Source organism: Onychomys torridus, chromosome 2 (genome assembly GCF_903995425.1).
Source record: "Onychomys torridus chromosome 2, mOncTor1.1, whole genome shotgun sequence".
NCBI lineage: Eukaryota > Metazoa > Chordata > Mammalia > Rodentia > Cricetidae > Onychomys > Onychomys torridus.
The window spans coordinates 132,211,719-132,224,635 of record NC_050444.1 but is presented as its reverse complement, the minus strand read 5'-3'; the positions used below and the strand labels follow the sequence as shown (position 1 = coordinate 132,224,635).

Below are 12,917 nucleotides of genomic sequence, written 5' to 3'. Positions count from 1 at the left end.
AACAGACATTCCTGGGGAACGCTGTCAGCCTTCTATTCTCCCTTCTTAGAGCAAGGCTGGTTGGGGATACTGTTGGCAAAGAGCAACCATACTGAGGGGCTCCCTCAGTCCTAGCAATGGACTACCTCTCTTCAGGACAGTAGGGCAGGGAGGCAAAGAGAAGTTCTCTTCCTTGCCTTCTGTCATCTATTACAAGTGCCCTTACCATGGCCAAAACTGAGCTGACATGCCTGGACCTCTAAACTCCAGGGATACAGAGTACTCATTGTCATTGAGGTAAGCTGAGTTTGCCTTTCAGACCTGCTCTATCCCGATGGTTCCAGGATGTTCAGACCACACTGCTCCCCCAGAGGACAGGATTCATGGCTAAGGGGAGATGTCTCCCTTTTGATCCCACAACTCCACTTCTTCGCGGTCCACTTCCCGTGCCAATGTGCCTTGCTATTCCTCCTCAACACTGATAAGGTCTAAGCTTTGGATTTATGAGTCTTACAAACAAATAAAGCACCCAACAAAAGCCATAGGCTCGCTCTTGTCTACCTCCTCTACAGAGCAGGGCTGAGAAGGAACCTTTTTTCTTAGAAAACCCTGAGGCTGGAGGGGTAGAGGGGAGGGAGGCTGAGACCAAGCATAGCCTCTTCCTTATTCCCGCAAGCCAGAGCATAGGAAGCAGCGCCTTAACCTTTCCCAGTTCCCTGAGGAGAATATCTAAGAAGTGTGGTCTCTGCCAAGAGTTCTAAAGTCTTTAATTTGATTTCCCTCACATAGGCAATTGTTGTAATTATTCTGATTAGGAATCATTACCCAGTGCAGCCTCTGCACCCGACAGGCACATTGCATCCTGCAGCAAGCTGCAGTAAGGGCAGGCGGCCGGCTGCAGCTCCTGGAGGAGCTGACAGCAAACAAAAGCCATCGATGGGAGTTCTGGGTGAGTTAATGAAGTGCTCACATGCCACAAGAAGCCAACACCAAAGCTAAACAAAAACACCTCCAGTCCCTGGGGCTAATCCCATAAGGCTGCAAAACAGCTCCCTGCCCCAGCCCACCCAGCGCAGGCGCCAGCATAGGGCCCCAGGACAGGCAAGGAGCGGGCTCTGCCTGACTCCTGGCAGCACTTGGACATCCTGTCAGTAACCCTGACGGGAACAGCTGGAGATGACAGATCAATGGTTCAATACTCTCAACAGCATGTCACTGATGTGACAGCAAATGTTATTCTAATCAAGCCATAATCATAGTCAAATTATACGGCTACATTCTCTGGAGGGGAGGGGAAAAAAGGCAGCAGGAAGAGGTCAGAGGTCAGGAATTAAAGGTCATTCAACCTACCTCCAGCACTTGCTGCAGCCTTGGCTGGCCATCCACCATGGCTTGAATAATCCCGGTGAGCTGTAAGAAAAGAAAAACAGCCTTTGGGTGGAAAACCAAGGTGCAAAGGACTCATGATGGACAGTCCATTCTGTTCCCTCTTCCTCCTCCCAATGTGAGGGCTAGAGCCTCACTGCTTCAAGCTCCGAGCCAGGCCAGGCGCTTGGGAATCATGTCCTAGGATTCGGTGTGAACATCCTCAACAGCAGGCTAGCCTGAGATGGGCCTGCACACCCATGCTAACAACAGGGCAGGCTCCATGTTTGTTCATTTGGGGGATTTTTTTGTTTAATTTTACATGTCTTTTGTATTCAACAGGTTCAATAAGCTCCCACAAATTAGTCTTAAGGCACATTAGACTCTGGCTTCACAGAAGTTCCCGTGGAGCCTGGAACACTTGGGTTTGAGCCTTCCCTTTCTGTCAATCCAGCACTTCCCCAAACCCAGTGAGCCTCCTAAGAAATCTGCACACCTCAGTCCTCAACACCACCTAGGCAAGCTGGAAGGCCACCTATGAGCAATGGGGAGACAGACAAGAAAGTCTGAAGGATAGACTCTGGCCTAGGGACTGACTCACAGGCATAGGCCATGCCCAAGTCAGGCCTAGCTTTAAGCAAGTTGCTTTGCTATTTCTAGAGTACAAATATCACTCAAGCACAGTGTGGGCATAGACTTCCTACCGGTATTTGAATCCCGAGGCCCTGTCCCAGACACTAGCTAGAACTCACAATGCTACCATGCCCCTGGCTAGTCTCACAAAGAGTACTATGTCGAGCTGGCTTGGAAACAACTTTTTTGTTGAAGTGGGGGAAGGGGTTTAAAACTCCAATTAAACTAGAATTACATTTAATGAATACCAAATACCCAACTCACAGAAAGTGCTGGCTCTAAGAGGGAAGGTTATTTTCTCATAGTGACTTACATGGAATGGTAATACACACCTTTTAGGGAAGAAATTTTCATTTTAAGAATGCTGAGTTCCTCTAGGTGGGTTTCTGTAGTTCATCAAGTCATTATTAGGTGGTATTTTAAGGAAGTGTAAGGACACAGCCACTCTATTTTATATTCCAGAAACTGTTTTTATATTAATCTGTATTTTAATTGGGTAACAGCTGCTGCCTACAGACTTCCCATGGTCTAAAAGGAAAATAAATTAGAAAGATTAACTACACTGTTGTTTCGCAAGGCTTTAACCCACAGCATGCCCACCCGGCTGGCACCTCCACACCCTTTCCTTGCTTGGGAGACCAAAGAACTGCCCAGCAGAGGGAGGGCCTGAGTCAAAAGAAGAAAAGACTGCTCTCCTGCTACAGCATAGAGGGAGGGGGAGGCGCCCTGCACAGGAGGGAGGTTTAAATTTGAGAACAGAGCACTTCTCTTCTTCATTCTCCTAGCAGCTACCATGTACCAGAGAAGCAGGGGCCTGCGCAGGAACATTGAAGCCCTGCCTTCTTGGAACCTGCCCTCTTCACCACAATGCCCTCCTGTGTCTAGCCCGGCTAGTACCCAGAGCCTACCCAAGCTCAGAACCACACCCCGAGCAGACAAGAAGTTGTCCTGCGTTTTCTGCCAGGCACACAGGGACCAAGACTCAGAAAGAGACTCTTCAGTCTCAACTCCAGGTCCATCTTCCAGAAGACAGACTAACAGCCAGGGACTATAGCTACTCACCCTAGCCTTGCTCATTCCCACTAAATTCTTCCAGGTTGGAGGGATGGTTTAGGGTCAGGGCTGTGGTGGGAAAGGCTCACATTCACTCTCCCTTCTGGAAAGCTCCAGGGTCCAAGCACCAGTCTGCATCTAGTATGAGCTCTAGGGAAGGCCAGGCCCCCTTCTCTGGCTCCACCCAGGGGAGTTCAGAGAAGCTCAACACTGAAGGGCTTCAGAAAGTCTTACATGTGCAGACAAAGGCACAGAGCAAGAACCTAGGCCTTGGGGAAACCAGATGTGGGTAAGAAGCACACTACACCTGTGGATTAGTAGGCCCTGGGGAAACCAGATGTGGGTAAGAAACACACTACACCTATGGATTAGTAGGCCCTGGGGAAACCAGATGTGGGTAAGAAGCACACTACACCTGTGGATTAGTAGGCCCTGGGGAAACCAGATGTGGGTAAGAAACACACTACACCTATGGATTAGTAGGCCCTGGGGAAACCAGATGTGGGTAAGAAACACACTACACCTGTGGATTAACAGGCCCTGGGGAAACCAGATGTGGGTAAGAAACACACTACACCTGTGGATTAGTAGCACAGCACTTGCCGAGCACACTCAAAGCCTAGCTTTAAACTTTAGCAACACACACACACACACAAGCAAAGTCACCAAAAAAGAAAACCAGGGGCCACAGAGTTGTCCTGCTGGAAAGCTGTAGGACTCCTCACTGTAGGCCAGGCCTACCTCTCCCCACATGTCGGTCAACTGTGATGCTATGCTTTCTAGAGGGCAAGCATTTCCATTGGTGGGCAGCAAGTGTGGCTCACCAGTGAGTTCATTTGGGACTGAAGTCAGTCTCAGAGACAAAGGCTTGAACAGTAAGTAGTTCAACTAGACAGTCTCCTAAGGGAAATCTCCAAGCCCTTAAGGGACCGAGAAAGTTCTTGAAGGGTTAGATTCATCACCCAAAAAATGGGCTACCTCTTACCTGCTCTGCCAGTGCACACTCCGTGCAGAGGGCTAAAACTGAGGCACCTAGTCCCCGTACTTGATATACTACCAATCTGCAAATAGTGAGGGAGAGGGACAACTGTATAAAATTAGCTGGGAAGCTCTATGTTAGGCCTAACTTAAATCCTTCATACTGTAGTTTTAAGCTCATCCCTGCTTAGATTAGTATATGTTTGCAAAAGGCTTTCTTATCCTTACAATGAAAGGTCCTAGAGCAAAGCCAAGTATTTGTTAAGCTGGAAACCAGGGCTCACAGGCTAAAGGGGCTCAGAGGCCTTAACCACTTAAGGTAGGAGAGGTGAGAGTAAGAATTAATGTGTGTTCTCTGGCTCCTTTTACCAAGGAGTGAACAGATTAACTCCCACTTCTCCAGATAGAAACCACAGGCGGGGACTTCTGACATCACTGGTCACACTGCTGGTTCCCAACGACCATGAGGGCTTTGTCCAGGGATAAGCTGGCTTCACGGGAAACAGTAGCAACTCCAGGAAGCAGCCCAGGAAACTCAGTGCCAGCAGCATGTCAGGGCCAGGGTTCCCCCTTCACACTTTATCTCCAACACAATCGTATTCCGACACCAGACAGTGTGCTGATTACATAAGCACTTGTCTCTGGTGTGCAATCTGATAACCAGACCCACTCTCTCTCCTCGCACAAAGAGACTAATAAATCTCACCCTTTCTAAGTACAGGTCCGAGACAAAGCCCTTTACTGGCATTTAGCAAAATGGGCATTTCTCTGTTGGTTTTTTGTTTTTGTTTTCATGACAACAACAACAAAAGACTGTACACGGCCAGGGACTGCAGCAGCCCAGCTGCTGGAGCGTGAGCTCACAAGCTGGGTCAGATTCCAGAGGCTACAGGAGAGGAACATCCAGCCCAGTCTCCACTAGAGCCATGCTCAGGATGACTGTCAATGAACTGAAGCGGTACCTCAGGAGGCTGAGACTTTCTTCACAAAGCAGCAGAAGCATTTGTGAAACTACAGACCTGTTCAGGCCAAAGCCTTTTCTCTGTGGCCCAGAATTATACAAGCATGTGCTCACACATACATGCATATACACAGGTTAGAGGTTTTGTCTGGGTGTTTTTTGAGACCAGGTCTCATTACCTAGCCCTGGGCCTTGGTATTTCAGCCTTGAACTCAATAGGTTAATCCAGACTGCCCTCCAACTCCCAGCCTCCTGTCTTAGCCTCCTAGGTACAAAGATTACAGGCATGAGTCATCATGCATACCTATTTGTTTATCTGAGACAATCTCAAGTCGTCCAGACTAGCACTGAACTCTACATCCTCCTGTTTCTGACTACAGAGTGCTGAGATTATCGGCACATGTCTATGCACCTTACCATACTAGGGTTCTCAAGAACTTCTTGTGCATTTGAGAAATAAGCTATGCTAGAAGAGCTGCTTGGGTCCAGTCTAGAGGAGTGAGTGCATTGCTCACACATTTATTAATGAGAGTCTCCGGGTAGGTTAACTCCACCCACCCACCAACCGCTATGTCAACAGTGGCTTACTGCCAGGGCAAGTGAGGCCTCACCCTGTACCCAGAATTCTTTTCAAGACCTAGTTACAGCTGATATAGGGTCAGGGCAACACTGAGGTAATGTGAGGTTGTCCAGATACTTTACTCACTCAAAAGGACAAGTTAGAGGTCACCAAGATGGCTCATCCAATAAGGGCATTTGCTACCAAGCATAAGGAGCTGCATTTAATTCCTAGGCAGCACAGTGAAAGGAGAACTGACTCCCACATGCTGTCCTCCGCCCAACATGCATCATAGCATGTGTGCATTCCCTTCCAAACACAGATTTTTTTTTTTCTTTTTCTTTTTTTTTAAAGACCAAGTCAACGGTATAGTAGCTTTGGAGGAGACACAGACACCTCCTTGGCAACAGTCCCTTGTTTATGGAGCACACATGGTACTAACTCTCATAATGAGAAAGAAATTGATCTGTACTCTAGGAACGCATTACTGAGTAGCAAAATAGATAATCAAAATATAAGCTATCTGATCAATGTGATTTTGGCGTAAGCACAATCCAAGCTGTGCACCAAGGAAGGACACAACCCTAAGCAGGCCTGGAGCACAAGACAGCATAGGGCACACTGCAGCAGGTGGGGACAGAGCAGGAGATAGGAGTTTGGAGAGCACTGAGTTCTCAGCCCAGTGCCTCACAACCAGATCTTTGTCTTCAGAACAGCTGTGCCACCTGGATCCCAACACCACTCCCATCACCCTCCAACTGTGGATCTTAGGTAAAACTGTCAAGAAGAAAAAAACATGCTTTCCTTGTAGTCTCACAAAGCTGCACCGGAAACTCTGTGCCGGAGGATGTTCCCTGGGTGCCTCCCATCCCCACTTTCTGGAGCACCTACCCTTGCCAAAGGCCAGCCCCAGCAGTATTCTGCCATTGCTGAACAGGCAGCAACCACTCCAAGATCTGGGCCTCTGCTCCACACCAGGCAGTGTGACCACACTAGTTTAAATGTCCCCATACCATTTGTTCCCCAAAGCTAAGCTAACCAGGTTGGCCTGGTTAGTACCTGGATGGGAAGAGGGCATGGCATGGCGTTCAGGCTGTTGAGTGTCTTAGGTGGTAGCTAGGGTAACCTTCCACTGTTGAATGATGGCTTTCTAAAAGGGAGCAAAGGGCAAATTAGCCACTCACCCTAGTGGGAGAGGCAATTTCCAGGGGAAGGGGAAAAATGAGGGGCAGCTTCAACATCATGAGCTAGAATGAAAGGCTTGGGAGACTGGACACCTGGACAGATGGGTGCATGCCATAAAAGGCTTATCTGGGCCAAATGGCAAACACTGACTATGAGTTCAGGAGCAGCTATGGAGACCCCGTATCTGGGCTAGTTAGCCTCAGGGCCCACCAAACCACCCACTGCACCTAGCAGGCTATTCCCCAGCCTCTTCCACAACAACAAAAAAATGTTTGGGATCCCTCAAAGACTTCTTTCCCCTATTTCACTTATGTGTAGAAAGTAGGTCTTTGCATGAAGGCACAAAGGCTCACCTCTGCTCCCATGCATGCCTGACCCATGACTCCACCACAGAACATATGGTATGCATGGCACATTACAGTGAGAGCAGCCACAGAAAACTTCTCTACACCCTTCTGGGAGTCAGCCCTCCCAGGAGCTCCTCCCCTCTGCTGAGAGCTCTTCTAAACCTCAGGCAGTCATCAAAATCTCAGCTCCATTTTTGCAGTCTATAAAATGGAGTCTGCTAGTCTGCAGACAAGGTAGCCGAGTACAGTGTGAGCCTAGATGAAAACACTTGAGCCTTGGCCAGCCTTTCTTCTCTGTCCTTGGTGGGAGAATCCTGCTTTATGTTGCAGAAGGACAGAGCAACATCAGCATCTTAGGAAGCTGAGAAACCTGACCGCAACAATTCCCTCCAACTGGCTAAAATCTTCACCTCTTCCCAGCAGGTGAGTGGCTAATTTGCCCTTTGCTCCCTTTTAGAAATGGAACGGGAAAGAACCTGAGTCCCATACTACTCAGAGAATGACTCCAAGTGTACAGTTGTTAGGAATGTGGAGGGCAAGAAAGAAAGGGAAATGTTGGAAAATCTGGGGCAAACAGTATTGCTGCTGTTCCTGGGGACAGGTACTCAAGCAGTCACAGACTAAAGAAGCCATTGCTGCGCTCTTGCCTTAACCACTGATCAGATCTAGTTTTCTCTGTGGCCTGCATGAACCAACAATCCCAAAGCTCCTCTCCCAGCAGCTCTTACCTCTGTACAGAAGGGGGTAAGCTGTGGGTGGACTACAGGCTGGACATACATGTGAAAGGTAGACTCAATTTCCATGGTCCGGCCATTTAACTTCAGGATAGGGAACTCAATGATTTCCTAGAATGCCAAAGAGACAGAAGAGAAGGTAAGTCATTCTTATGATCAACCATTTCAAATAACTATGCCAGGCTAAGAAAAAATGGCTCATTCCTCCTGCAGCCCAAACCCAAGACTAGAAGAGGGGATGTCAGCAAGGTTTTTAGGAAGGAAGACAGTAGCGCACTCTGTTGAACTTCTAAGAGAAAGAAAAGTCTTCCCTCTCTTGCTCAGGATGTTGTCCTGAAAGGTCTGGATCTCTAGGTAAGCAAGCAGCTATCAGCACAGGTACAGATTTCCTTATATGAAGCTTAAACATTGCCAGTGGGGGTGGGGGGGGTCTTCATTAGCTTTTGAAAGAAAGGGAAAAAAGATAACAAACAAACCCCCCATATAAAGCCAAAGGGGATATCAGAGAGAAGGAGGAAACAGAACACCAGTTAATAGAGGCCAGTGCCTCCCACCTTTCCTTCCAGCTCTGCACACTCCTCTTTGCCTGCCCCTATCCGCCCAACCGCTTAGCAAGCCCTTCCCGGTCTGCCGGAAGGTAATGGAAGAGAAGGAGGAGGAGTGACAATTTGTTTGGTGTCTCTAAGATTAATTTGTCTCCGTTATTTAATAGAGATGCACAGCACCAAGGTCCTGGTGTGCAAACAGGCTTGCAGAACGCTGGCTGTGCAGCACGCCTCATACATCGTTCCTGGAAAGGGAGGGATGCACCAGAGGGGGGAGAGGGCAGAAGAGAGCACTCATACCAGAAAGAAGAGGGAAACCAAGGGGAGAAAATAAAAAAATATATTGCTTTTTAATATTCAAAAACAGTTTGCAAAATTTAATCAAAGCAGAGGAAAAGCTAACATTTTTACCACTTTGACATTTTTATTAGCGCTTTCATAAATTTTTAAAACATGAATGGAATTAGTTTACAACACCACACACACACACATACCAAAAAAAAAAAAAAAACTGCCCTGAAAACATCTGGAAAAGACAAATAGGAAATAATAAAAAAATAAATAAAAGCAAAATCTTGCAAGTAAAATTAGCATGTGAAAACAGCCTACACTGCAGAGACAAAAAGGAGTTTTGCCCACACAAGGGCCCCAACAATCAGCTCCAGGGGCATACCTACCCCAGAACCCTCATTCCAGAGAAGATCCTTCTGGCATCATCAAAACCAAGGCAAACTAGTTCTCTGCAGAGAGATCCTGGAGAAGCAATACAGAACTCACCACTGCTGACTACTGACCCCACTCAGGGAATCAGTGGGTGGAAGACAGAAAGTTGTCGATTGCCTTCACGTCCCAAGGGATACAAATACCATCCTTGAGAAGTATATCCACTAATATTATGGGCTTCTGTTTACCCTGGACTGTCCTGGAACTCACTCTGCAGACCAGGCTGGCCTTGAACTCAGATTTGCCTTCCTCTCCCTCCTGAGTGTTGGGATTAAAGGCATGGGCCACCACACCTGGGACTAGACTTACTTTATTTTTAAGTATTTATTTCAATTCAAAGCATAACAGTAAGGCTGAAAAACTGCCTGGAACCCCTAGATCAGTGGTTCTCAACCTCCTAAGGCTGTGCCCTTCAATACAGTAGCTCATGTTATGGTGAACCCCAACTATAAAATTATTTTCATTGCTACTTCATAACTTTAATTTTGCTACTGTTATGAATCATTAACATGAATATTTGTGTTTTCCAATAGTGTTAGTGACCCCTACAAAAGGGTCATTTGACCCACAGGTTGTGACTCATTGCCCTGGGCTGGGGAAATGCCCAAAGATGGGGAAGCTGACGGAAGCTTGCCTGGTCCTCCTGGGCTGATCCCAGAGATGAAGAAACTGAACTCACTACCAGACACAGGAAGGGCTAATGCTGCAGGGCAAGGGCAAGAAGGCCTGGACTTCTCCTCCCAGTGGAGTGAAAGATTCATTCTCCAACTGGCTAGGCCTTGGTTCCCACAAAGGACTACAAAGTAGGCCAAGCAGGGGAGAGTTTTGTCCCAGAAACTAAGTTGAGCACATGCACATACACTGTACACACTGCTGTTCCTAAAAATTCTCATATCCAGGATTCCCAAGAGTCAGCTCTGAGCTGTAGCTCACTGAGTCAGGCCACCTTATGACCCCTGGATTTGTAGTAAATTCTTCTTCTCCTACTGAGTAGGAGAAACATCCCCCAATAGAAAGAGCTCCAAGCCTGGTGAGTTTGGCTGCCCTGGTGTCTAAGGAAACAGAGTGAGCCAGCTCCTCACTAACAATGTTAGCTAGGCCCACAATGAGATTTAACCTGCGACACAACTGTACTTTTCATTTAAACTTTCATTTGGAAAGAAACAGTGTTTGGAGACCTGCAGTTTGTCCTGCTAATAAAGACAAGTGTTGGGACCTTTAAGGATGCCATTCATCTTTGGCTTTTATTAAATTCAATTTTCTTAAGCCTGTGATACATTATGAAATTAGGAGTTGACATTCCTCTGGAAACAAAAATATCTATCAAACATAAATAGGGAGAAAAACCTTTATTACCAAGAATGTATGGCTTAAAGTTGATCTCCTTCCACTTTTTTACAAGCACCCGGTTTGTTTTAGATATCTGAAATGCTATTACAGATCTGGAATTTCATTAGTATTATAAAACACAATGTGTGGAGCTCTTGCTCTGACCAGAACTGAATCAGCTTTCTCAGCAGGCTCTGAAAACTCAACCGAGTCTCCCTGGATCTTGGCATTCTAACTCTCTTGTGGTTGGTTCCTTCACTCAGAGGGACATGGAGCTAGTGACCAAGTTCAGTGACACCCTCCTGAGGCCTGTCTCAGCTCCATAGGGGAAAAGAAGAAAAGAAAGCAAACGCCTCAGATGCTCAGGACACATGAGATTGGCCCATCAACCAGGCTTATTCCTCAAAAATCAAGGAGAATTCCTAAGAGCCAGATACACAATGTGGCTCCTCTGGAGTCTTTCCTCAGCAGCCTCAAGAGCTGTGACCACGTGACTGCACATGACCTATTCTTTTGAACCACTGCAATGCAAAGAGCAGCTTGTGACAGAAGACTCAAAAATCTTAAAAAAACGAAAAGAAAAAATGTTTTAAATGGAGAGGACTGAGCTGTTAGAGCATATACTACTCTTGCAGAAAACCTGAGTTCAGTTCCCAGCACTCATGTCAAGTGGCTCACAGCCACCTATAACTAACGCCAGGGGATCCAAAGCCTCTAACCTATCAGGGCACCTGTTCTTACCTGTATACATCCAGACACACTTGCACATAATTACAATAAAATTTATAAAAGAAGACCCTTTGAGGGAATCAGAACAGACCACACTTAGATACTTCTTTCCTTCTCATACTGTCCAGCAAGTCCACCCACCAGAGCACCAGCCCAAACTGGCCAGTCATGGAGAGGAGCCTTATGCTGCACCAAGCTGGTCTAGCTATGCAGCAGATGTGCCTAAGCTGTGCCAAGCATTTCCTTGACTGATGATGGTCAAAGACACCACTCTAATACGACAAGCAGATGGTATCAATTCCAGCCCGAGGATTGGTGAAGATGTGCCTGAGTGCTAGCTTCTAGCTCTAGCTGCTCTTAGATAATACAACATTATCCCTGACCCTCTTCCTTTTCCTCTGCCCAACTTCATTATTCCCCCAGAAAGAAGAGAGTGTTTGTTTTATTTTTCTTTCAGGGACAGATGAGTGCTTCTGTCCTAGAGGAAGAAGCCCCAGTCTGTATTTATAAGCCCTCTTTCTGGCTCCAAAGAATAGCTCCATAATTCCTTTATTTTCCTATGCCACTCACATTCAGTTAATCTACTAGGGGCTACTGTGTTAGATAGAGTGAGACTTAAGAGATAAGTAATTTGTGCCTTGGAGAAGTGCTTGAACTAGTTAGTAAGTAGAAACAAACGACACCCGAGCAAACATCCATTTTCTTATTTTATGCTTACTAATCCCAGGTCACGTCACCAGCACCATCAGCAGATCACAAGCCAATACTGTTAAAGCACCTACTACTTATCAGACAGAGCCCAAGCACAGGCACAGCAGTGAAGTGTGGACCTCTCTCTAGCATGCTCAAGACTCTGGGGAAATGAACAAAGGAGATGGTCTCCAATACTCTCTGCCATGCGGAGAGCAGAATCATCCTGTTCCTTCCACTTCTTGATTACTCTATGGCAGATACTTTGCCATGTGCTAACAGAAATGATCTCAAGCCTCTCAACAACTTCTTAGGTAGAGGTCATTACTGTTGCTACTTCACAATAATTAAGTCCCAGAGGTGTCATGGTCACTAGCAACTGTGCCGCTAGTAAGGGGCGGAGCCGGGACTTCCGAGAGGGAGTGGGGAAAGAGACTGTTCTATAGGGAACTCAGTACTCCCTCCTCAACATCCCAACAGCAGCATCCCAGGCAGAAGTCCTAGAGAAATGTTCCTGAAGAGCCTCCTCCATGCTGTAGCCAGAGAGATGGCACCATGCTGTGGATATCGCTCTGTGTAAATAAAGTTCTGATTGGCCAGTGGCCAGGCAGGAAGTATAGGCGGGACAAGAGAGAAAAGAATTCTGGGAAGTATAAGGCTGGAGAGAGACACTGCCAGCCGCTGCCATGAGAAGCAACATATAAAGACACCAGTAAGCCACAAGCTACGTGGCAAAGTATAGATTAACAGAAATGGGTTAATTTAAGATGGAAGAAGTAGGTAACAAGAAGCCTGCCTCAGCCATACAGTTTCTAAACAATGTAAGTTTCTGTGTGCTTTCTTGGTTGGGTCTGAGCGACTGTGGGACTGGCGGGTAAGAGAGATTTGTCCTGACTGGGCCAGGCAGGAAAACTCTAACTACAGCACCAGGCTGAGCTAAGGAGGGACAGAGCCCGAGCCTTCAGTCGGCATGCCCGGCCCTGGCCCTGGCACTTGGTCCTCCCTTTCTCAACTTCAATTGTGCGCAGACAGGAAGGGGTTAACAAGCAGGAGACAGAGCCAGCATCTGTTAAACAGAAAACACTCTGCTTTCTGGGATTTTCCACA

The 12,917-nt window shown here is 47.0% G+C and overlaps 1 protein-coding gene across 7 annotated transcripts in view; it reads right to left on the bottom strand.

Annotated features, from left to right (window-relative positions):
* Eri3 (ERI1 exoribonuclease family member 3) overlaps window positions 1–12,917 on the bottom strand; it is a 132,688-nt gene that overhangs the window by 91,144 nt on the left and 28,627 nt on the right. For all 7 annotated transcript variants that reach the window (XM_036180052.1, XM_036180051.1, XM_036180054.1 and 4 more), the window contains 2 exons: window positions 7,789–7,905; window positions 1,330–1,389 (listed from right to left, as the gene is read on the bottom strand). In XM_036180052.1, the coding sequence (XP_036035945.1) occupies window positions 1,330–1,389; window positions 7,789–7,905 (177 nt within the window). The remainder of the gene's footprint in view (window positions 1–1,329; window positions 1,390–7,788; window positions 7,906–12,917) is intronic.